Raw genomic sequence first — 24942 nt, 5'->3', positions numbered from 1 at the left:
ACAAAGTGTGTAATATTGGTCACTTTACGTGCTCAACTAAAGCAGCTTTAAAGATGTAATGGAAGGAGCAAGGCATTCAAATGCAGACACTGATTGACAAAATAACCTTATAGAGTTTATACACTAAAAGGTTAACACCATAGTGCATAAATACATATACATTTATACACATTTCTCTGTACAGTTATTTAAACACATCTTTGGTCATTAACATCTCCTTGTTTTGTGTAGTTCTGTGCAAACCCCGTGTCATTTTTGTAAATGCAGATGTCACTATTCAATTATTCAATGATTTTCAAAACAGGGGCAAGATACTTAATTCAATAGATTCTTGCTTTGACAATATTCCTGTAGCCACCCGATAAAAGGCATGATTAACTTAATCAACTGTTTACCTCTCCAATTAAGTATTTGAGACTTCCCCATGGTATTATTTCATCTCCTTGATTCTGGGCTTTGGTCAGGTAGGTGTCCAAGATTTCCATACACACCTGATAATGAAACAAACACAATTAAAAAGCAATGAAAACTTTTAAGGAGCTTCCCATTAAAGCAAACTTACCAGAAAATCAGATTCGTTGAAATCATAAGGCACATTCCAGCCGATTTTGCCATACTTGCGTCTTTCCTGTATCACAGCATGAAAGAAAGCCAGCACATAAACCAGACTGCGAAAGGCTGGGTGAGCGCAGTTCATCAGCTTATCATGAGGGATCTTAAAATACGTGGCCCTCATGTTCAACTTCAGCCCATTTGGAGGTTCTGTTACAACCTGGAGGTGACATGAGAAAAGCATGAGCTGACGTGAGAGATCCAAATGTACACATTAAATGATGACGAATTAAATGTGTTTTGACCTTGAGGGATTTCTGCAGGATGCCGATGGGAAAGTCTTTAATGGGCTCTGTGGTGAGCCAGAGGCGGAAATCCGGATGTGGCTTAGTGATTCTTTCCAACGTTTTCTCCAGATCCTTCAGCCATTTCACTAACAGGTGACAGTTTTGTAGCATCAGCCATTGACCTCGTGCTACAGCTGTATCCAACAGCTGAAATGCAACCTTCAAAATAAATGAAACATGTGTAGCACAAGCTCAAGGGTGTACTTCCCAATCACACTACTATTGGTCAATACACAGTACTCCACTGCAGTGCACTACACTGGTGTTAAATATATTAAATGCAGCATATAGTGTGTTCATATTTACCTTTTCCTGTCCTTGCCCCATGGCAAGGAATTTGAGTCTGTTGACGCCAAAGCCTGAATGTTTGGCTAACTTCATCAGATCACTGGCTGGTTCTGAGCCTGGACTCAGAATAAACACAATGGGAGAGTTTGGAGAGCTCTGGTCAAAGATGGCTTCAAAGCTTATCACAGGGGGCTGCACGTATCTGAGGAAATAAGTGAAGAATTGAGAGTCAACACTGCATACTCATATAAAAAGTTTCTTTCAGTTGTTTCTGATTGTCTGACATTAAGAGGCCTAGCCATTCTGTTGTTTTCTAGCTACTAAATACTAGATGTTGGAGTGAATTGAGTTTACACTGAACATGCACAAAGACTAATGAGCAAAGTCAGGATTTTGTTAAGTAATACATTGAATTTGAATCATATAGCCCAAAACCACTCTGTGTGTTTTTTTATTTTATTTTTTTAAGTTAACACTGATCACAGTGCACTGCCATTATAGTGGTGCGCAGTGTGAACAATATTTTTTTTCACAATTCTCCTTTTGAGGTCTGAAAAAAATGAGCATACAGTTCTGGAAAAACACAGGGATGTGTAAATAATGACTAGAATATACTACATGTTTTTTGCCAAAATTTATGTTCCAATATGCAGCCTGAAGAAGTTATTGAAAGTCAGAGCCAGACTTCAGATTATTGGGAAGCTGTAGTTGACAGATTTTATAGAAAGTATTATTATTCTTTTGCTTGTACTTTATTATATGTTGGTGAAATATGAAGATCAAATAATTGGTTTTCCAGAAGAAAGTGTATTCAAAGATTAAATAGTACTGTAGTATTACTAAGAGATTATAAAAAAAATAAAATGGATTTCCAAAATGCTGCTGGAGTTAGAGCAAACTAAACAAATAAGGACATTGAAAAGCTTTCCTGGGATAATTATGAAATTATAGTTTGTGTTTGCTGAAACATGCATTTGCATGGCTGAAACACTGATTGAGACAATAGTCATTTCAGTACTGCAAGTATGTTTTGTTTCAACATACCATCAGATATTCATGGTTATTTACTGCTGTAACTAGTAGTAAAGGTCCAGTGAAGTTCTTTGAAATATACATTATTTGATGTTTGGTGTAATCTCAACCAAAACATGTTTAGCTCATGTTTAGGACATAGTTTAGCTCCTCCCCTTTAAAAAAAACCAGCCAGTAGCGTTTTGTTGTATCAACAGTCTGCGAGTGAGCGTGCCAATAGCAAAAGCAAATGAGAAGCATCTTGAGAGGGGCGGGGCATGGCAGACACTAGAGAGCATTTGATTGGCTATGAGTTGATGAGAAACTAAAGTATGAGGTGACATGAATTAAACTGTTGATCCATTTAGGCCTAAGTGACAAACTACAACCTTTGCATGTTTATATCAGTTTTATATATTCTAAACACAAGTTTTGTCATTGTTTTGGAGCACACTAGCTTAAAAACTAACAATACTGATACTAACATCTAAAAAACTATTTTCATATCATGGGACCTTTAAAGAAAAACGAGGAAGAGATGATTTCTTAACTTTGTACTTGATCTGTGCTACTGATTGAACTGATAAGACCACAGCAATCTATCACTGCATATTTCATAATAAAATCCCTTAAATTGATGTGACTTCAGTTTGAATTAAATGTAACAAACATATTAACAGGCAGGCATGCTATGAATGTTCAGTAAAGTTCACACATCAACAGAAATCAGCACAAAAATAATCTGTTTCATAATATACTGATGTTTTTCAGTGTCCTCTTACTTCTCTCCCATAGTAAGCGTGACGTAATCACTGACGGCACGGTACACTCGATCCAGCCTGAAGCAGCGGATGAGCAGAAGCTTCTGAAAGGGAGTGAGATTTTCTTTGTACTTCATGGGAAAGGAAGCCTGCTCTGGAGCATCCAAGTCATACCACTATAGCAGAAACAAAAATATTATTGTGAACACCCCATAAGTGTTTTATAAAATGGGTTTTATTTGTGATGTTTGTGATGATTTCTGCCACTTACGTTTTTCCATTCCTCAGGATTCTTTTCTATATCATCAGCTAAAGTGCCAAATTCATTAGGAAAGAGTTCCATAAGGCGTATAATATCCTCCCAACCTTGATCAGGCAGCCAGTCCAACGGCTTCTTACGTTTGCTCTTTTCCAGAGAGAGGTTACCTAGAAAAGAAGAAGATGGGATGTGTTTATGTGCTTTGTTTATATTGTAAAAGAGAGAGAGAGAGAAACAGAAGGCTTCCAGAAGCTCCAACCTTTGAGAAAGAACTCCAGTTCATCTTGTGGTGCTCGGCCCTCAGCCTGCTCTATCTTAATAGTCATATTGAAGGAGAAGAGAAGTTTGTGTCTTTCAAACAGACCTAAACAACAGAGCAAAAGAGGCTTAGTGTAAATCCATCTGCAATTATTCAGAGAAACAAGTTATTGTTCTCCTGCAATTTCCTTCAGTATATGCAAATTGTATAGAAAAAACCTTACACAAGACAGGGGGTAAAAACATTAACATTAAGAGGTTTACCATATACGTCTCCATTTGATTGATTACATTAAGTGCAAACCTTTTTTGTAATGAGAGTTTTTTAAATGTTATGCTTAAATATGCAAATTAAGTATTGTTTAATAAATGATGCAATAATATATATATTTTAGCACACAAATTATTGAAAAAACATTGAATGAAACCAGGTTCAAAATCATTGATTTATTTTTTTACACAGGGGATTTCGGGAGACTCTTTTTATCACTCTATAATTCATACATAATTCTAAATAATTCCATAAAACTATTTTTTTAAATAATCAGACAAATTAATTTTGACCGTATGCTTCTGTAAAAACCTTCAGAATATGGATATGAATAAAACTCTGAAGTTTGGTGTGTGTAAGTGATGCTGAAGTGAATGTTTTTGGGTCCTTGCAGAAGAAAAGAACCATTTTGGGCTCTATTTTAATGATCTAGGCACAAAGTCTAAAGCGAATGGTGCAAAAGCATTACTGGCATGTATGAATCCACTTGTGCTATTATAAGGATGGAAAAATACGGTTTGTGCCGCGGCGCATGGTCTAACAGGGCTGTGCCTATTCTCTTAATGAGTTATGGGTGTGTTTTGAGAATAATGTGCATTAAACCAATCAGAGTCTCATCTCACATTTCCTTTAAGAGTCAATTGCATCGCACCACTGCACATTTGCTATTTACATGGTTGAATTTGGAAAAACTGAACAATTCACTAGCGAGAAAACAGTTAAACAGACCATCTGCAGCGCAAGTAAAGAACGAGTCTCCTCCATTCGGCCTCTTTACTTTCTCTTTAGATTACTTTTACTCTTTACTTTACTCCTTTACAGTCGTGGATAAGGAAATGGTGTTGTACACACAATAGTCAAGAGTCAATCTATTTACTTATGTAAATGTGTGTAAACATACATTAATTTAGTTTTTATATTAATTTCAGTAATATTATTGACTAATATGCAAATGTATATATAATTGATTTAAAAAGTTTTATGAGAAAGTTACTTAATCAAAAAACTGGATCTAAATTGATTTGATTTTGATTTAATGTATTATTTTTATTTAAAGTTTTTGGATACAATGCATAAATCTTCTGTGAAAAAATTATGTGCAGAAATGGCAAAAAATGGCCGTAAATTCTATCTGGCCCTGCTATATATTGGATAACATTATCAGGCTCACCAATACAGCCGTAGTTATAGACATTCTGTGTAAGTGTGTCCATGATGTTCTTCAGTCTGCTGGGTAAGATTGTGTTGGGCAGAGACTTGGACAGTGACAGGTCGAACACCTCTAAGAAGGAGGCGAGTGAATACTGATACATGCTGCTGACCAGAGCCATCTCAGCCAGCACAAAGAACAACACAGCCCCTCGTTTGGCAGCTGGTCGGTACCCGTCTCTCAGTGTGTCGATATCAACAGCTGTCTTTTCTGCCAGCTTCAGTTTCTCAAACACCTGTTGGAGTCAAGTAATGAATGGTAAATCAAAAACTATTGCATTGATCAACATGTACAATATCATTTCAAATATTGAAGACAATCTTTTCTTTATTTTAAGAAATTACTTCTTAATGGTTATGTGTAGTGTGCTTCCTATAATATATTTAACCTATATGCTTCCTATATGCTATAATATATTTAACCTTAATATTTTGGTCTAAACATAAAGAAATCCCAACAAATTATTTTATTATTCCAAAGCTTAGTTGTCATAAGCTATAGTTAAGCTATAAGCTATTGTTAAGCTATAGATGTCATATCGGGTGCCTGCTTTTAGTTATTACTGAGAAACAATAATTTATTAATTTACCATAGTCATAAGATGAGTTCAAATTTTTACTTCGAAAATAGCAACGCAAAATCATGAAAAAAGAGGCAGAAACCTCATAATATTCATGGCAAAAGATTACATTCAATCCACATTTTGTAATATATAAAATGGAATATGCTATATAAAATGTTTTAAATATAAACAAATTCTGATGCAGTTTTATTGCAAATCAAATACTTCTATATTTCCCATACCACTTATGAATATGATGTCTACTTCATAATTATGATTTAGATTACTCAAAACCATAACTTAAAACAAGTAAGAAAAAGGGAAACCCTTATATGGTCACCAGTGGAGCCTGAACGACATCTGGTGGTAATGTTTGGTACTGCACCCTATTGATCCATTAACTTCAAATTTTAAATCCAGCTTTTGTTCAAATATACATTTACTAGTTATTTTAGAGTAAAACACGTTTTGTAAAATATATATTTTACAAGATATTACATATATTATACATATTTATATATTATACATTATATCATTACAGAAAGAGTCTAAAAATGACATTTGAAGAGATGCAAAAACCTCTAAATCATTCATTCTTTTCGGCTTAGTCCCTTTATTAAACTGGGGTCTAAGGACTTATCCAGCACATGTATTGCGCAGCGGATGCCCTTCCAGCCACAACCCATCACTGGGAAACATGGATACACACTCATTCACACACATACACTATGAACAATTTAGCCAACCCAATTCACCAATACCACATGTCTTTGGACTTGTGGGGGAAAGCGGAGCACCCAGAGGAACACGGGGAGAACATGCAAACTCCACACAGAAACGCCAACTTACCCAGCCAAGGCTAGAACCAGCGACCTTCTTGCTGTGAGGCGAATGTGCTACCCAACTGTGCCAATGCGTCAGCTAAACCATTTGATATTTTCTATTAAAATTAGCATTTTTCTCCGACTCGTGTGTGTAGGCTCAGTAATTTTACTTTCATGGTGACGAATAAGTTCTTATCATTGCCTTTAAGGTGAAATAGCTGAACTTAAACATAGGAGGCTGAGAAAAATGCTCATTTTAAGGGAAAATTTCTGATGGCATTTAGAGGTTATTGCATCTGAACTCTTCATTTATGTTTTGAATGTGTCATAAAATCAACTAAAGTTCAAAGATGAGATTTTGTCCTAAAATAAAAGTTATAAAGCTTCTTGAAGTCCAAACTGTAATTCAGAACATTTAAAATTTACAATTTAATTTGAACATTTTCAGGTCTATGCTCAAAAAGTGTGATTGAAGGTTAATATTTTTCATAAGCAAGTAAGCGTCACATTAATCAAAAGTGACACTCAAAACTGTACTTGTTATAAAAAATACAAAAAGTTGAACTTTTTAAAAAATTCTGAAAATAATTACAATAAATACTAGTGAAATGACAGCAGAAAACAACCTTTTCATTACAGAAATACAATACATGTTAATAAAGTTAAATAAAAAAAATATATAAAAATATTTAAAAAATGGTTCAATTTTTAAATGATTTAATATGTTAAAATATCAAAATAAAAGTCAATTTTAGCATACTTTGAATAAACAAATGCAACCAAAAGAGCAAAGCAAATTACATTCAAAAACAAACAAAGAAAAACCCTGACCTCGTTGGCTTTGGACTTGGTTTCATCCAGAGTCTGTATCAGCTCAACATTATCCAGCATGTTTCCAGTAGAGGTGGCCAGCTCTCTCAGCAGCGAGTCCTCCAGGTCTTTCAGCAAGCGTTTGTTCTCACTAGTCTCTTGAATAAGTCGTTCTCTCTGCTCCTCCAGCTCCTTCCGCTCAAATCCCACAATAACACTCAGCAGCTGATCTTCCAATCCCTTCAGGGTTACTAAAACAAAAAGATTAAACAAAAAAAATCTGTAAAATCACAAATTAAATGTTTATTAACACTAAAGTCAGAAAAAAATCGAAGTGTGTTATTCAAAAACTAACATAGTGTGCTAAATTCTGATTGTTGTACACTTCTTACATCAATACTAAGTGTTGATAAGCATCAACTGGTGTATACTGCACAATGTTTGCTCTCACCGGTGTAATTGATAACCATAGCCTTCCCAAATACTGCAGGAGAGAACTTTGGGTTTGCAAGTTTGGTATTGAGATAAAGTCTGAAGTTGGGATCGTAGTCAACTTCCTTATCACCAAGAATGACAACCTGGCGCCCCTCTGCCCCTTTTATATTCTTCTCAAGAACATTGTCAATTACAGGATCGATATATTCATCCACATCTTGGAAGAGGAAGGGGAATCCATACTTAATAGCCAACTCCAACCCCTTCAAGAAGTCTGGATCATTGAATGACGAGATCTGCAAAACCGATAACAGATGAGCAAGACTGATTACAACTCTGGAGTGGATAATGATGGCGGACTGATGTGATGGAACGAGGTTAAACCTTCAGATTGTTCTTCTCCTCCTTCTTTTTGACCCAGTTGAGTGCTTGCTGCTGGGGGTCAATGCACAAGGGGAAGCGGCTGGATCTGGTAGTCAGGATGCCGTTCTGCACTGAGAGCTCATCTGGAGGAAGACCTTCAGATCCCCATCTAAGAAAACACACTTTTTTTTCCCTCCACAAATGCAGATATATATCCAATAATATTAAATGTTCAATGCATGCGCTGATGCCTCACCTGCTGATCTCCACCTCATCAGTTAGCAGGTTTTCTATTCGGAAAGGCTGGCTCAGAGGAATGCCTCTTTCCAGGACGTCTGCCTGCCATACATTATACACCATTTCGTTTCGGAAGTCCCAGCTGAAGGCTCCTTCATAGCTAAGGAAGGCAGCGCATATTAGACAGTCTCCCAGAAGACGCACTCGCCGCTGCTTCAGCTCCTCCAGGTCCTTTATCCAGCTACATATTAACAGACACACAGTATAGAACCAATTTCGTGTAAATTGTTAGTAAAGATGATGTTCTGATGATTTTTTTTAAATGTTAGTCAGCCAAAAATCATTGAATTTTTCAAATGTTTGTGATTGTGGAAGAAATGTAGACCTGCATTACAACTAAACAAAATAGGAGAAGCTAATATAACTGGTTACTGCATTTTTAAACTCTGTAAAATCTGTCAAAATGAACTAATAGTGATACATTACTGCCGTAGATTCTAAATCATGGTAACCAAAATTTTAAAACAAAGCCATAAAAAAATAAAAAATTAAAGGAGCATGGCATTTTGTAACTGGCTAAAACAATTTTGAAATATTCGTTATCATGGGTATGGCCTTTTTTATTTATTTTGCTTTGCATTTGTGATCCTGATGACTGTCATAATTTTGACAGTTAGATTGTTTGGAATTGTGATCTACACATCATCTGAAATGGAATAAATAAGTTTTCCATTAAGATATGGTTTGCTAGGATATAACAAAGTTTGTATGAGATACAAGTATTTGAAAAACTGGAATCTGAGTGTTCAAAAAATTAATATTGAGAAAATCAATATTAAATCAAAAGGGGGGGGGGGGGGACTATAAAGCGGGTTTCAGGCGGCCGCTGCGATTGAATGCTAAACCAAAGTTGGCAATCCGGAAGCGTTACAGACTGTACTAAAAATCTGAGAAAAAACATGTGGGGGGGGGGGTAATTATGAGAGTTTTCTGGGAGAAATAACAGAAGGTGGCTGGAGATGGGTCTGAAATACAGGAGACTCCCGGGATGATTTCAATAGATAATACTAATCAAAAAATGTAGTTATTTACAAAAGAAAATTTTAAAAATATCTTCATGGATCATCTTTACTTAATATTCTAATGATTTTCAGCATAAGAGAAAATGTTTAAATTTTAACCCAAAGGGGTTCAAATTCAATTCCTGGAGGGCTGCAGCCCTGCAGAGTTTAGTTCCAGCCCTGCAGCAAGACATCTGTAGGTATAAAACAAGCCTAAAGCGTTTAATTACTGTAGTTTAATTGGGTGTGTTTAATTAGGATTGGAACTAAACTGCGCAGAGCTGTGGCCCTCCAGGAACTGAGTTTGACATCTGTGCCATATAGGATAAAATTTTTTGCTATTACCAACACTAGTTTTGTGGTTCAGGGTCACATTTATGTTTTATACACTTTAGCCAGATCTTAGAAGGGAGTCCAGAATATTCCTGGACATGTAACTCATGTATAGTTGTAATTTACAGGCAGGGATTATTCTGATTATGAATGGGCATCACCAAATTTATACGAATGATTGGAATAGATAGACATACACATGGTTTAACTACCACATCTGATGTTTAAAAAGCATTTGTGAATCTGGAGGAGTTTTCAGAAAGGTTTGTTTTAGCTGCAATTTACTCACTATTCACTCCTCTATTTACAAACTGCCCAAAAAAAGACTATTATGTCACTTAGCTTGGAGAGTACAGTTAAAGCCCTGATGAGAGGAAGCTGAACGCTCACTATATAATCACTATTTGCTTCAATATTTACAAATTGCCCAAAGTACGTTAAAAAAGATTATGTCATTTAGCTTTGAGAGAACAGTTAAATGATGAGAGGAAGCTGACCGCTCGTTCTCTGATGCCAGGCCTGAGATGAGTTTGTCTGCAGCAAGGAGCCTTCTCTCCATGACCTCGGCCTCCTCCTGCAGGAGTTGTTTCTCTGTCATGGCTCCCTCATATTTGTCTCCAAGAGCTCTGAGCTCTTTCTGGATGGCGCCGAGCTCATTCTGGATTCGTTCAAGCTCACGTTTGCTCTGGAAGAAATTCCTCTCCAGACGTGCCACCTTTAAATGCCAATTCCTTACTTAATTTCGGTTCAACTTGTTAAACGGGAAAACTGAATTCATGCATTTACAATACCAATCAAAGATTCAGTAAAATCAATGAAATTAGTGTTTAACTTCTGTAGTTAATTTAAAGAAGGATATATTCCTGGGAAAATGGAGAAAATGGGTTGATTACATTTCAGTTAGAACCCCTGATTTTGTTGCTATAAACCAATAGAAGATGCTTGACTGATAGATAAATATATGCTAATGTGTGTATATGTATATTGTTATATATATATATATATATATATATTCATATTGTATTGTGTGTTATTCACATGTGTTTAATGAAGATGGTCACTTGAGATTATTTTGGAAGGAATTATAATATTACATGCATTTTCACCTTGGATGTAAATAGCTTTTTAATTTTTATTATTTTCTTTTTTATGCTGTTTTTCTTTATATAATTTAACAAAATTTGAGTTCTATGTATAGTTAGTAAACCTGACAATAACGTTTGTAAATGTACATTGAAATATTGTAGGATTGTACTTAATTAAGTGTTCACAATAAACATGAATAAAAAAAGAAGAAATTTAGTTTTTAGTTTGTGATAAAACATACAGTATATTTGATTTCAAAATATTTGATAAACAAAGTCAGGGCGGCACGGTGGCTCAGTGGTTAGCACTGTTGCCTCACAGCAAGAAGGTTGCTGGTTTGAGCCCCTGCTGGGTTAGTTGGAGTTTGCATGTTCTCCTTTTGTTCGTGTGGGTTTCCTTCAGGTTCTCGGGTTTCCTCCACAGTCCAAAGACATGCGCTATGGGTGAATTGAATAAGCTAAATTGGCTGTAGTGTATGAGTGTGTGTGTGTGTGTGTGTGTGTGTGTGTGTGTGTGTGTGAGAGAATAAGGGTATGGGTGTTTCCCAGTACAGGGTAGCAGCCGGAAGGGCATCCGCTGCATAAAACAAATGCTGGATAAGTTAGCGGTTCATTCCACTGTGGCGACCCCTAATAAATAAGGGACTAAGTTGAAGGAAAAAGAATGAATGAATGATAAAAACAATATTTGATATCTAATTTTGTTTTCATTTATTTTAAAACTTAATTTATTGTTAATATGCCATGAATTTTCAGCAGCCATTGCTTCAGTTGTCAGTGTGACAAGATCCTTCAGAAAAAAGTTTTGAACGTTGATTTGGTGATTATCTTTTATAACTGGTGCTTAATTATTAATAATGGTTCTTCCATATTGTTAATGTTTAACTTCTTAAAAACTCTGATGTGTTTTTCACGATTCTTTGATGAATAGAAAGTTCAAAAGAACAACATTTATTTAAAGCAGAATTAACATTATCAATGCATATCTGACATTATCAATAATACATCTTTGCTGAAATTTTATTTTCTTTTTTTAATCAACCAGAAACACACTGTTTGTGCAATAGATCTGCATATTAAAACAACTTCTGAATGAAATCTAAGATAGAAGACTGAAGCTATATTTTAATATATTAATACTTAGTCCCTTTATTAATCTGGGGTAGACACAGCGGAATGAACCGCCAACTTATCCAGCATTTGTTTTATGCAGCGGATGCCCTTCCAGCTGCAACCCATCACTGGGAAACACATACACACTTATTCACACACTACGGACAATTTAGCATACCCAATTCACCTGTATGGCATGTCTTTGGAATGAACGGAGCACCCGGAGGAAACCCACGCAAACGCAGAGAGAACTCCACACAGAAATGGCAACTGACCCAGCCGAGGCTCGAACCAGCGACTGCGTCGTCCTATTTTAATATAATACAGTTCTAATAATATTTCATAATTGTTTTTATGAATATTATTATTTCTGACCAATTTATTGGTATGATTTACTATATCTGGTCATAAATGCAAACCTGCTGACAACTTGATTCTTTTAAAAACAAAATTTGACCAGTGATGTAGAAATGAATCAATTATAGGATATCAGACCTTTTCTCTCTTAGGTTTGATGTCTCTGGCCACTTCACAGTAGCCCATGACTGCCTCCACGAACCTTAGCATCCCAGAACCAGCTTTACTGATGGCTTGCATCTCCTCCAAACTGGTGTTGAGGTTTCTTAGATAGGCTAGGCAGATGACGATATTTTTTTGTCAGCAAATTTACAAATAAATACATCTTAAATGATTTCAATGCATTGAGTAGCATCAAGAAGACAAGTATAAAGATAGCGGTTTACCTTTGACATGTTTAACTTGATTGGCATTGATTGAGTCACAGTCCATTTCCATAAGCGACCGCAGGAAGTTGCCCTCTGACATCATGCCCCTGGCTGTCTTCCAGTTGATCTCTTTATAGCCCCGAATGACAAGGATGCACTCGCACACAGTCTGCACCTGTTTAGGTGGTTTGGCGAAAGATCTACAACACCACAAATGAGAAAGAGAAAAGAGATACAGTTGAAGTCAAAATTGTTAGTCTATGAATTTTTTTTGTTCCTTTTTCAAATATTTCCCAAATGATGTTTAACAGAGCAAGGATTTTTTCACAATATTTTCTATAATTCAGGTAAAAAAATAATAAGCTAATAACTCTGACTTTAACTGTACATAAAGGTCAAATAGTCTAAAATAAATCAGAATTTGGAAGCAAATAGACCAGAAAGGTGATTTTCTTACATTTAAAGGCATTTAATTTCTCTTGTCAAGTAAAGGGGCAGTTTGTTCCCCAAAATTAAGTTTGCACTTGAACCAATTTCAACAGAAAACTAAATCAAAATATATTTTGTTTTAGGGTGAATATCCTATGATAATAAAAATACTATAATATGTTGAACAATTTTGCAAAACATTAGTTGTGTCCAGCATATTATTTACAGGACTTTGAATTTAGAGTTTGAGCAATCACCTGATTTCTGTGACATCAGTTTTGTCCAAGTCTTGCAGGGCGATGCGAGCAGCCTCTAAAGCAGGAAGAGCTTCAGCTAGAGAGCTCTCAGCATCCTTCTTCTCCACCACTATTACCTTATTCTGCTCTTCTATTTCTTTAGCCTTCTCCTCCGCCAGGGTTTTCTTCTCCTCCGCTGAAATTGACATCATTTACCATCTGTTTTTATCAGTTTGCTGTTTAACAGAATCTTTGTTGCTTTCTATATGGATCATCCTTTATCTTCCCACTTTTAAAACATCAGTACATTTATAACATGAATAAAATCCTGATGGGAATAACACAAATGTTTCTTAATGTTGTTGTATATGGAGTTCTACAAACCGACAGCAGTGTTAGAGCAGATCTCTTCTAGAAGGATCTCACAGGCTGAAGTCTTCTCTGCCAGCACAACTTTCTGCTCGTCTAGTTTGACGTTGAGCTCTGCTAGCTGCCCACTCGCCTCCTTCAGCTTATCCAAACCCCCTTCGAGACGTTTAAATTGTGCTGGAAAGTACATACAGGTCAGTGGTATTTTAGTATTCAGTTTATACCATAGTTTTTATTGATATTTTGATAATTAGATTTTATTTTAAAGCCATTTTTAAACCAATAGCTACTAAAATGATTTGAAGAAGTCAATGGCTATAACTTTTTAACATTTCTCAAAATATTAACACAGAAACTCAAACAATTTTGGAAGTGAGTACATTTTTATTTTTGGGTGAACTATCTTTTGAAGTTTTTTTTATCTAATATTCATCTGATATATCTTATTTTAGTTTTATTTAATTATAACACTGGCATCCCAACAAGCATTTTTTGTTTTTAAAAGATGTCTTATAGACGTCTAAACATAGTCGTCTTGGTTAAAACAAGGCTAAATTTGACCTGTCAGTGAAAGTCTAATAGATTAGGCCAAAACTATTGGCCAAAACTACACTAGTCATCAAATAAACAGAAATGAACGACTACACATATAAAGTCTGTCTAACTTGTCTATTTGAATTGTCTAGTTTTGGGCTATTCTATTAGATTTTCACTGACAGCCCAAGTTTATCCTTGTTTTAGCCAAGCTGTCAACGTTTACATGTCTATTAGGCGTCTATTAAACACAAAATTGTTTGCTGGGATATTGCTTGCTATGATTATTTCAAAATCATAGACAAACATTTCCTAAACAGCTCAAGATACTATAAATGTGCTCTTACCCAGTATGTATTTATCTTTGTCCTCCAGTAGGTTAGAGTAGGTGTTAATAAAGTCCAGGTAGTTTTTAGGGGTGACGTAGTTGCTACGACGTAGCGTTTGCAGGAACAGTTTACTATAGTCGCCTACTGAGCTGTGAACCATGCACACGTGATCAATCACAGCCTCTGAATGGCTCTCTGGGATCATTGGACTCTCACCTGAAATTTGACATGACACAACATTTTATTAATGAGCTTGCACAATGCACATGATTAGTGATCAATAATAATCATATCTAAAACACACCTAAGAAGGACTTGGCCACTGCATATAGAGCCTGAAGAGGCCATGGAGAGAACCAGTCGATGCTTGTGTTATTAACCAACCCTGATGCACAAAAATACACACAAAGAACATATGAAACTATCAAATCAAAGAAGTTGGAGTAAGACCAAATTTTTTTACGCATTTCTCAAGTACCTGGGAAATTCCTGCAGCGTGTTCTGAGAGTTTCTCCTACAGGAGACATGGCCAGCACTATATGCAAGTTGTTGGCACTTTTGTTGACAAAATATTGCCAGACACTCTCTTTCGAAGGACCACAACCCGATTTCATAGCTTCATCTCGCAGCTGGTTTAGGACTGATTCCTTCTCATCATCAGCAAACAGTGCTGGAACCATCCCTGATGACAAAAACTGATGTTAGCATATCATTTAACGGTGACATAGAATGCATTGATTCAATTTGCTCAATATTTACGTAGTAGGTTTGTTGTTTAACAAAAATTCAAGTCCAAAAATTCTCCAGAAATAGTTTTATGCTCATTTATAACTACAGGAATATACCTGAACGAAGAGCATGGTTTTAAACAGATTTGGAACGATTGAGATTTTATTATAAATCCTTAATGTATATAAAAACACAGCCAGGAAATGTCAACCTCTGCATAAACAAATGTGTTTCATGAATTTAATGGCATTAATGATAAGAAGCTGAGTGATATATGCATAAACGAACTGTACATTAAACATTTCTACTCAGCCATTCACATGTGTTTGTTCCCTCATTACAAACAATGTACACATTAAACAAGGAATGGGCAAACTTGGTCCTGGAGGGCCAGTGTCCTGCAGAGTTTAGCTCCAACCCTAATTAAACACGCCTGCCTATAGCTGTCTAGTGATCTTGAAGACACTGATTAGCATGTTCGGGTGTGTTTGATTAGTGTTGAAGCAAAACTCTGCAGGACACTGGCTCTCCAGGACCAAGTTTGTCCCTCCCTGCTTTAAACTGACAAAATATACATTTTAACAGCCTTTATTTCTCTTCAGGGTGGTGCTGAATATATTTAAAATCCATATAACCTGCATTTTGGATTCTGACAAGCTGTGAATACTCTGAGATCGTGCATGTCTGCCTGCTTCACAAAACTGTTATTTTTTTGTCTCGCACATGGTAGTATGCTTATTAGAAGATCAGGTAAGCTTAAAATGAAAAATGAATATTGTTGTAATCTCATTAGGAAACACTGTGGCCCATCAATGGTGTTTGAGGCTCACGGTATGTCATTCCCATGTTCTAAACTCTTATTGTTCAGCTATGCCTATGTACACTCACCGGCCACTTTATTAGGTACATCTTACTAGTACCAGGTTGAACCCACTTTTCCCTTCAGAACTGCCTTACTCCTTCATGGCATAGATTCAACAAGGTCCTGGAAATATTCCTGAGAAATTTTGGTCCATATTGACATGATAGCATCACGCAGTTGCTGCAGATGTGTCGGTTGCACATCCATGATGCGAATCTCCTGTTCCACCACATCCCAAAGGTGCTCTATCGGATTGAGAACTGGTGACTGTGGAGGCCATTTGAGTACAGTGAACTCGTCATGTTCAAGAAACTAGTCTGAAATGATCCGCACTTTATGACATGGTGTGTTATCCTGCTGGAAGTAGCCATCAGAAGATAAGTACACTGTGGTCATTAAGGGATGAACATGGTCAGCAACAATACCAGGTAGGCTGTGGTGTTGACATGATGCTCAATTGGTACTAATAGGCCCTAAGTGTGCCAAGAAAATATCCCCCACACCATTACACTTCCCATACCCCTGCCAACAGCCTAAACCATTGATACAAGGCAGGATGGATCTATGCTTTGACACATGTTGCAGCAGAAATCAATCAAACGTTTGGCAACATTTTTCCAATCTTCTAATGTCCAATTTTGGTGAGTCTGTGGGAATTGTAGCCAAAGTTTCTTATTCTTAGCTGACAGGAGTGTCACCCAGTGTGGTCTTCTGCTGCTGTATCCCATCCGCCTCAAAGTTGGACGTGTTGTGCGTTCAGAGATGCTCCTCTGCAGACCTCGGTTGTAACGAGTGGTTATTTGAGTTACTGTTGCCTTTAAACCCTAGAGATGGTTGTGCGTGAAATCCCAGTAGATCATCAGTTTCTGAAATACTTAGACCAGCCCGTCTGGCACCAACAATCATGCCTTGTTCAAAGCCACTTAAATCACCTTTCTTCCACATTCTGATGCTCGGTTTGAACTGCAGCAGATCGTCTTGACCATGCTTAGATGCCTAAATGCATGAAGTTGCTTCCAATGATGGCTGATGATTAGCTAATCAGAAATTTGCGTATACCTAATAAAGTGGCCGGTGAGTGTATATCCAAATTTTCATTCTATGGCACCTTTAGATAGTCCAGTCCACAAAAGTCGAACTAATTTAAATTAAACCAACTGATTCACAAATGTGTTATTTGCATTAACAGTCATTTCAAATACCTGATGTAAGCATGTTGTTGATGAGCTCCAGAAAACCTTCCTCAGCCACATGAGCATCAGTAAACAGGAAAACTATTTTCTTATTCTCTATACCCAGTTTGAGGTACAGAGTTTTCAGATCATCACGAAAGTTAGTCTCTGAGTACCCTCTACTAAGCACAATTTCAAACACCTATAAACAAAGAGCTGAAGATTAACATCATACCAGTTCATAAAAATATATATTAAATGTAAGATGAAATATTACATACATGCAAAATATGCAATGAGGAACCTGCATACCTCATAACCTGCAGTGAAGGCAGCCAGCTTTGTAAGAGACTGTTTCCCTGAACCGCCTACACCAACCAGCAATGCATGACCTCGATCCATCCTGATGATCCGATGAACGACAGTCAGGTGTTCAAGCGCATCATCGAACAGCACCAAGTTCATTCTCGTCTTATTTTCATTATACTCCTCCAGTATCTCCTACAGGGGTCAGAGGAAATGCAGATGGCATTAATGTGCCATGATGTAAATGTAACTGGAGCGAAAAAGACCTCCTTGCACCTGAAACAGAGCTTTGGATGCATCATAGTCCAGTATATCCTCATAAACCCGTGGCTCAGATTTAAGAGCTGTTCTGTAATCGCCAAACAGAATTGGATCTCTCATGGCCGAATCCAGGTCTGATCTGAAGTGTTCTTCAATCAGATTCTTTATATGTCCTTGGACCTGAGTGTTAATTCAAAATATGGGACATTAAGTGTGTAGTTTAACATAAAGACTGTTATGCGCGTCAAACTACTTTTGCACAAATATTTATCATGTGTATTTATAGATATTACAAATGTGATACTTAGTCCAAAGTAACATTATTAAGAGCTACAGGTTTACAGGAAGCAAGCATACCTTGATTTTGTCTGTTTCATTAATAAGTCTGTCATGGAAAACTCTTAAGCATTCATTCCTCCAAACACGAACAAACTGGGTGGCTGTACAGAACCTGGGGACAAAATAAGAGACACTACATGATAGATACAATATGGGGAAAACAAGTGTAGAGTATTGCAAATGCTATTGTCACGATTGCCAGTGATCTAGCCCTTACAGATCACTGGAGAACATGGATTTGGTGTTTTTTAAATCCATTAAACACCTTTTTTGAAAAATTGGGGATCATTTGTGTGAAAGTTTCTTATAAAATTCAATTATAAATCCATCAGGGCTGAGTGCCTTTCCGCTTTTCATTTGTTTGATGGCTTGTTCGATTTTTCCTTTAGATATGGGTTTAGATTTTCCTTTAGATATGGGTTGTTTAAGATTGTGCTTGTCTTGTTCACTGATATTAGGCATTTCTATTGTATCAAAGAAATGTACTATATTCACCTTATCATTTGTCTCAGATGTATATAACTTCTCATAGAGTTTTTTTTAACTGCTTGTTAATGTCCAACTGATCTGTAGTTACTCCTTGACCCGTCTGAATTTCAGCTATATCATTATTATACAATTTCAGTTGTATGTCTCAATTGATGTGAAAGTAACTTACAAGCTTTTTCACCATATTCAAATTCTCCCTGTCTTGATATAATCTCAGATATAATGTTATATTCTACATTCAGATATAATTCTATTTTTGTACCCTTTACCCTTCCCCTTGACCCTTCAAACCCTTCAGTGTGATGGGGAAGGGCTTCAAAATTTAACACTAAGAAATGGGACACCACTACAGCACCTGCACACAGTGTTGCCAGATTGGGCGGTTTCCCGGTTTTGAATTTGATTGTTCAGGTAAAAAACGACATAGGCAGGTAGCGAAAATTTTCAGTTTTGCAACAAGGCACCCACCAGACACAAACCCCAAGTTAAAAATTTAACTTGAAAAAAGTTGCTTTTTTTTTTGGTTTGGCAAAAATCTGTAAAATCTCGGAATAAAACTACGTTTAACACGTTTACTTAAATTAAATGTACATTTTCTTCATTCTTCACAGCTGTAGAAAGACTTTTAATATGAACTTTCATCTCACATTTACCTAGATTGCTCTACAAAAAGAAACCATTAGCACATGTGGACTAGGGGTTTCAAAATTAATTGTTTCTTCGGTGCACCGCGATGCAGACGCGGAAAATTCGGAATTGGTTCAGTAATAATCATAACCGGTTATTATGTACTGACGTCATTTATCTCATATGCGCTCTGTCACGAGGGAGGCGGGCACGAGTATTAACAACACTACAGGCGCCAACTACTTAAAAATTTCACTGTGTGTGTGTTTTCTGGAAAGTCTTTAACTGGCACTTACAGCAGAAGCCCCTATTTCTCTGCATTTGAGTTAATGAAAGTACTCCATTTCTCTCTTTCTCTCACTGTGGCCCATTTCACCTGCTGGTGTGACTTCCCCTCCTGGCTGCTGGCATGACTTTTCCTCTCGGCTGCTGGCGTGACTTTTCCTCCCCTCTCTTTTCCTCTCGGCTGTATGCATTCTCACGGCTGTACCTGTGCATTGTCGCGGGACCCGACTAGATAGAATAAATTTCCGAATAAAAGCGCGGGAGCGGTCGGTAACTCAGGTGTAATTTTAACAGGAGTGGGAAGTCTCACAATAGTTCTCCCGAGCGAGCGAGCAATCAAGCGCTTGTGGCGTGTGTGGGTGGGTGGGTAGGTGGGTGGAATTGTGTGTGTGAGTGTGTGAGTGCGCGTGTGTGCGCGTGTGTGTGTGTACGTGCGTTTGTTTGGTGCTGTCTTATGTTTGTGTATGTGTGTGAATAAGAGACAGTGTGGTGCTGTGTGTCCATGTGTGTGTGTGTTTATACAGACAGCTTGTTATAGCCACCCCCCAAAATACATCACTGTAAAGCATCGTCAATGCACCGTGATGCACCGAATACTGGTCTCACGGTTCGGTTCGGTTACGATTATCATGCCCTCGATTCGGTTCAATACAATGGCATGATAATCGTAACCGAACCGAGAGACCAGTATAGGTTCACACCTCTAATGTGGACTGTTAATTTGTATTTAACTGTTATGTCTACAGTTGAAGTCAGAATTATTAGCCCCCATGTTTTTTTTACCCAATTTTTAAACATAATAGTTTTAATAACTCATTTCTAATAACTGATTTCTTTTATCTTTGCCATGATGACAGTAAATAATATTTTACTAGATATTTTTCAAGACACTTCTATACAGCTTAATGTGACATTTAAAGGCTTAACTAGGTTAATTAGGTTAACTAGGCAGGTTAGAGTAATTCGGCAAGTTATTGTATAACGATGGTTTGTTCTGTAGACTATCAAAAAAATATATAGCTTAAAGGGGCTAATAATTTTGACCTTAAAATGTTTATTAAAAAATTTAAAACTGTTTATTTGAGCTAAAATAAAATAAATAAGATTTTCTCCAGAAGAAAAAAATATTATCAGACATACTGTGAAAATGTCTTTGCCCTATTAAAGATAATTTGGGAAATATTTTTAAAAAATGTTGTTGTTGTACTGGCTTAAAAGTTTTTAGAGTGTTTGTATACATCAAATTAAACAGAACGGTCTAAGCCCTTTCTAAATCTTAATGATGAAAGTGCAAACCTCTCAGGGTTGGTCAGCGTCAGGCCATGGTAGACTCTGGAGAGATCTCTCAAGTTAAAGATGTAGTGGAACTTGGAAGGTGTTGGCGGTAAATCCTTAATTATGGTTTTGTACAGCTCCAGAGTGCAAAACGTCAGCTTGTCACAGATGTTTCGAATGCACTCCTCGAAGGGCTATAAAGTAAAACAGTCATAATTCTGATTTAAAAATCATAAAACAGAGCTGAGGTAAATATTAATATGAAAATATAAATTATAAACACAACATGAGAAAATAATTGCAGTATAGTAATATCTCATTCTATCAGTGCAGCCCTACAATATATACCTATATTTAATATTTCACTTCATGACAGCAAATCTCATCATTTTTTAATCAAGAAGCTGAAATATCTCTTGCACCTTGGTGTGTCCTCTAAGAATAGAAGAGTAGATGAGATGTAGGGATTCCTCCTCAGGGAAGGGGATGTTGAACACACTGAAAAGAGAGATGAATCGTGGGTCCACTTCATTCCTACCACCGCCTGCCTTCCCCATGGCTGCAATGAAGCCCAAGTCCTTTATGAGCTTATAGTTGAGTTCTTTTCCTCTGTCATACATGCCGCCCCTGTCCAACAGTAGCTTGAGGAGAGCTATAGGTTGTTGAGTTCCATATTCATCCACCTGAGAAGAAACAAATGAGAATCCATTATGAGCAGTGGTGTAAAACTGATTTGAGATTTTGAGATTATGTACAGTATAAACACAGTGTTACCCTTGGCATGTTGAGGTCATCCATAAAGACAAGGAGCCTTTTGCCCATTGGAGGACCGAACGTGTCCTTGGTTCTCTTTTCAACACTTGCCTCCAGAGTCCTCTGCAGGTCCATGGAGGTTGTTCTTGATGAGAAATTGATGGTCATCATTATCTGGGAAAAAGGCGAGACTTATTATATTATCTTATTATATTATATCCTTGTAGTAACTTATAATATTATACTTATAGTGATGATCTTAATTAAGGCAAAAAAGAAAATATGGATAAAAAATAAAAACAATTTGTTTTCACCAAATTTCCCCAGCTGATTGATTACACAATTGATTGACCTTTTTGTACTACAAGATTATGTTTTATTATGCAGATTATGTATTATTAAGTAGAATCAATGCTACAAAACATTGGAAACACATTAGTGACATTTATACAGTGCATCCGGAAAGTATTCATAGCGCTTCACTTTTTCCACATATTTTATGTTACAGCCTTATTCCAAAATGGATTGAATTCATTTTTTTCCTTAAAATTCTACAAACAATACCCCATAAAGACAATATGAAAAAAAGAGTTTTTAAATTGTTGCAAATTGATTAAAAATAAAAAAAGCTGAAAAATCACATGTAAATAAGTATTCACAGCCTTTGTTGTGAAGCTCTAAATTGAGATCAGGTACATTCTGTTTCCACTGATCATTCTTGAGATGTTTCAGCAGCTTTATTGGAGTTCACATGTGGTCAATTCAGTTGTTTGGATTTGAAAAGGCATATACCTGTCTATAAAAGGTCTCAGGGTTGACAGTGCCTTAGTCAGGGAGGTGATCAATAACCCGATGGTCTGAGCTCCAGCGTTCTTCTGTGGAGAGGAGAACCTTAAGAAGGACAACCATCTGTGCAGCAATCCACCAATCAGGCCTGTATGGTAGTGGCCAGACGGAAGCCACTTCCCGCCTGGAATTTGTCAAAAGGCATCTGAGGGACTTTCAGATCATAAGAAACAAAATTCTCTGGTCTGATGAGACTAAAATTGAACTCTTTGGAGTGAATGCCAGGCGTTACGTTTAGAGAAAACCAGGCACCAATTATCACCAGGCTAATACCATCCCTACAGTGAAGCATCATGCTGTGGAGATGGTTTTCAGCAGCAGGAACTGGAAGACTAGTCAGGATAGAGGGAAAGATTTATGCAGCAAAGTACAGAGACATCCTGAATAAAAACCTGCTTTAGAGTGCTCTTGACCTCAGACTGAGACGACGGTTCATCTTCCAGCAGGACAATGACCCAAAGCACACCGCCAAAATATCAATGGAGCGGCTTCACAACAACTCGGTGAATGTCCTTTAGTGGCCCAGCCAGAGCCCAGATCTAAATCCTATTGAACATTTCTGGAAAGATCTGAAAATCGCTGTACACCGTCGCTTTCCACCCAACCTGATAGAGCTTGAGAGGTACTGCAAAGAAGAATGGACAAAAATTCCCAAAGACAGGTGTGCCAAGCTTGTGGCATCATATTCAAAAAGACTTGAGGCTGTAATTGCTGCCAAAGGTGCATCAACAAAGTATTGAGCAAAGGCTGTGAATACTTATGTACATGTGATTTTTCAGGTTTTTATTTAATACATTTGCAACAATTTTAAAAACTCTTTTTTCACAATGTCATTATGGGGTATTGTGTGTATAAAAAAAACAAACAAAAAAAATAAGACATTCCCCAGAAAAAAATTTCATTGCTCTGTTAAACATCAATTGGTAAATATAAAAAAAATAATACAGTCAAAGGGGGCTAACAATTCTGATTTAAACTGTGTGTGTGTGTATATATATATATATATATATATATATATATATATATATATATATATACATATATATATATATATATATATATATATATATATATATATATATTTATATATATATATATATATATATATATATATATATATATATATATATATATATATATGTGTGTGTGTATGTGTTTGATATCTTATTATTAATATTCGTACTTAGCGTATAATTGTGTTTTCTGATACTCTCATGTTTGATGAATTGAACTTGTCTGTGATTTTATGGTGTTTGTGTATGTGTATAAAAATTATCTATATTATTTAGATTGTATTTACAGAGTTATAATTTTCTGTTTGACCCAAGATGAAGCTAATACAAAAAAAAACATAAAAGTGCAATTTGGATATTTCTTTTACGTTAGATTGATGAAATACATTATGAAAAGCCAAAAAAGCTCAATTAAGCTACAAAAAAACTGGCAGGTGTCTAAATCAGCACTGTTTAAATAGACTTTACAGAAAGAGCAGACAGTGGACGTACAGTTGTGTCTGTATTGAGATTACTCAGGAAGTTTTGTATTGTGGCTGTTTTAGAGGTGCCAGACTCTCCAACCAGAACTACTGGCCTTTTCACTTTCACCATCTGCTCCAGCAGCCAATTAGCACGAGTCGTGTCTACTGTCGGGACTAAGAAAGACAAATGGTTAAAATGAGCTTTCATGAGTGAAGTATACGACAGAAAAAAGAACTAGATAAGTACATAAATAGTAAAAAAGGTCAGAGTAAATAAAGCGAAAAGAAGACTGCATTACCAAGGATGTCGATGAATTTCATATCAGGATTATGAATGTATTTTGAGACCATGGAACCCCAGGGAACCCACTTCTTTTGGGTTCCGTCAAAATGAAAGTCATAGAGAGTCGGCAAGTAAACTGCAAAATTAAACATTTTAAATAATTTTAAACAAAGATTTTAAAATCGAATTTTAACATTTGACTGCAAGAATAAAATGTAATAACAAAATAATTATCATAATATGTAACTATTATGTAATAATAAAATTATTATATTATTATTATTATAAAAATTTAGTTAAACATTTTTTTGCTGTCTGTAATTTAGCATTATTTTACTGTTCTTAAGTAACTATTGTAGGTTTCATTAGTATTATTGTTATATTTTTTATTTAACTAATTATCATTTAATCATAATCATTTTGGTAACGTACCCCGTATACATTTCTAGAGAACGCGAATGTCCCAGGAGCTATGATTTTTCTTTTTTTTTTTGCAGTTTTTGTTTTCACGAATCCACTAGAGACTGTTTTTTGATATCTCAAATTTCTCTCGTCAGTGCCGTTCGTGCCTGCTCTTCTAAAGGGGCCGCTGTCGACTGACTGACTGAATGACCAAACGACCGACTGATACCCCCACCCATACCCTTCCCTAATTCCAATCGATTGTGTTTTAAAGCAATTCAAATACAGAAAAGCCGTCTGATTTTTACCACGTTTTCAGATCTTACCACGTTCTCAACCTGTTATTTACTTGTTTATTTTGTTTTTGTTTTACCCTGCTTTCTGGAACCCTTCTTCGCCGGACTCAAACCTCATAGACGTGATCAACTACAAGT

General features: G+C 36.3%; 1 protein-coding gene across 1 annotated transcript in view; it reads right to left on the bottom strand.

Annotated features, from left to right (window-relative positions):
* dnah10 (dynein axonemal heavy chain 10) overlaps positions 1-24942 on the bottom strand; it is a 66018-nt gene that overhangs the window by 7441 nt on the left and 33635 nt on the right. Inside the window, exons 44-72 of the mRNA XM_056456787.1 lie at positions 24123-24242; positions 23852-23997; positions 21522-21674; positions 21170-21430; positions 20769-20941; positions 18090-18183; positions 17748-17912; positions 17478-17666; positions 17196-17367; positions 14881-15084; positions 14707-14787; positions 14421-14618; positions 13555-13716; positions 13192-13366; positions 12524-12705; positions 12276-12412; positions 10080-10297; positions 8208-8429; positions 7973-8120; positions 7605-7884; positions 7175-7404; positions 4919-5192; positions 3478-3582; positions 3231-3385; positions 2981-3135; positions 1206-1389; positions 858-1058; positions 563-772; positions 396-491 (exon numbers count right to left, since the gene is read on the bottom strand). Coding sequence (XP_056312762.1) covers positions 396-491; positions 563-772; positions 858-1058; positions 1206-1389; positions 2981-3135; positions 3231-3385; positions 3478-3582; positions 4919-5192; positions 7175-7404; positions 7605-7884; positions 7973-8120; positions 8208-8429; positions 10080-10297; positions 12276-12412; positions 12524-12705; positions 13192-13366; positions 13555-13716; positions 14421-14618; positions 14707-14787; positions 14881-15084; positions 17196-17367; positions 17478-17666; positions 17748-17912; positions 18090-18183; positions 20769-20941; positions 21170-21430; positions 21522-21674; positions 23852-23997; positions 24123-24242 — 5090 coding nt within the window. The remainder of the gene's footprint in view (positions 1-395; positions 492-562; positions 773-857; positions 1059-1205; positions 1390-2980; positions 3136-3230; positions 3386-3477; positions 3583-4918; positions 5193-7174; positions 7405-7604; positions 7885-7972; positions 8121-8207; positions 8430-10079; positions 10298-12275; positions 12413-12523; positions 12706-13191; positions 13367-13554; positions 13717-14420; positions 14619-14706; positions 14788-14880; positions 15085-17195; positions 17368-17477; positions 17667-17747; positions 17913-18089; positions 18184-20768; positions 20942-21169; positions 21431-21521; positions 21675-23851; positions 23998-24122; positions 24243-24942) is intronic.

Source organism: Danio aesculapii, chromosome 5, assembly GCF_903798145.1.
Source record: "Danio aesculapii chromosome 5, fDanAes4.1, whole genome shotgun sequence".
Taxonomy (NCBI): domain Eukaryota; kingdom Metazoa; phylum Chordata; class Actinopteri; order Cypriniformes; family Danionidae; genus Danio; species Danio aesculapii.
This window is presented reverse-complemented; position numbering and strand designations above follow the sequence as displayed.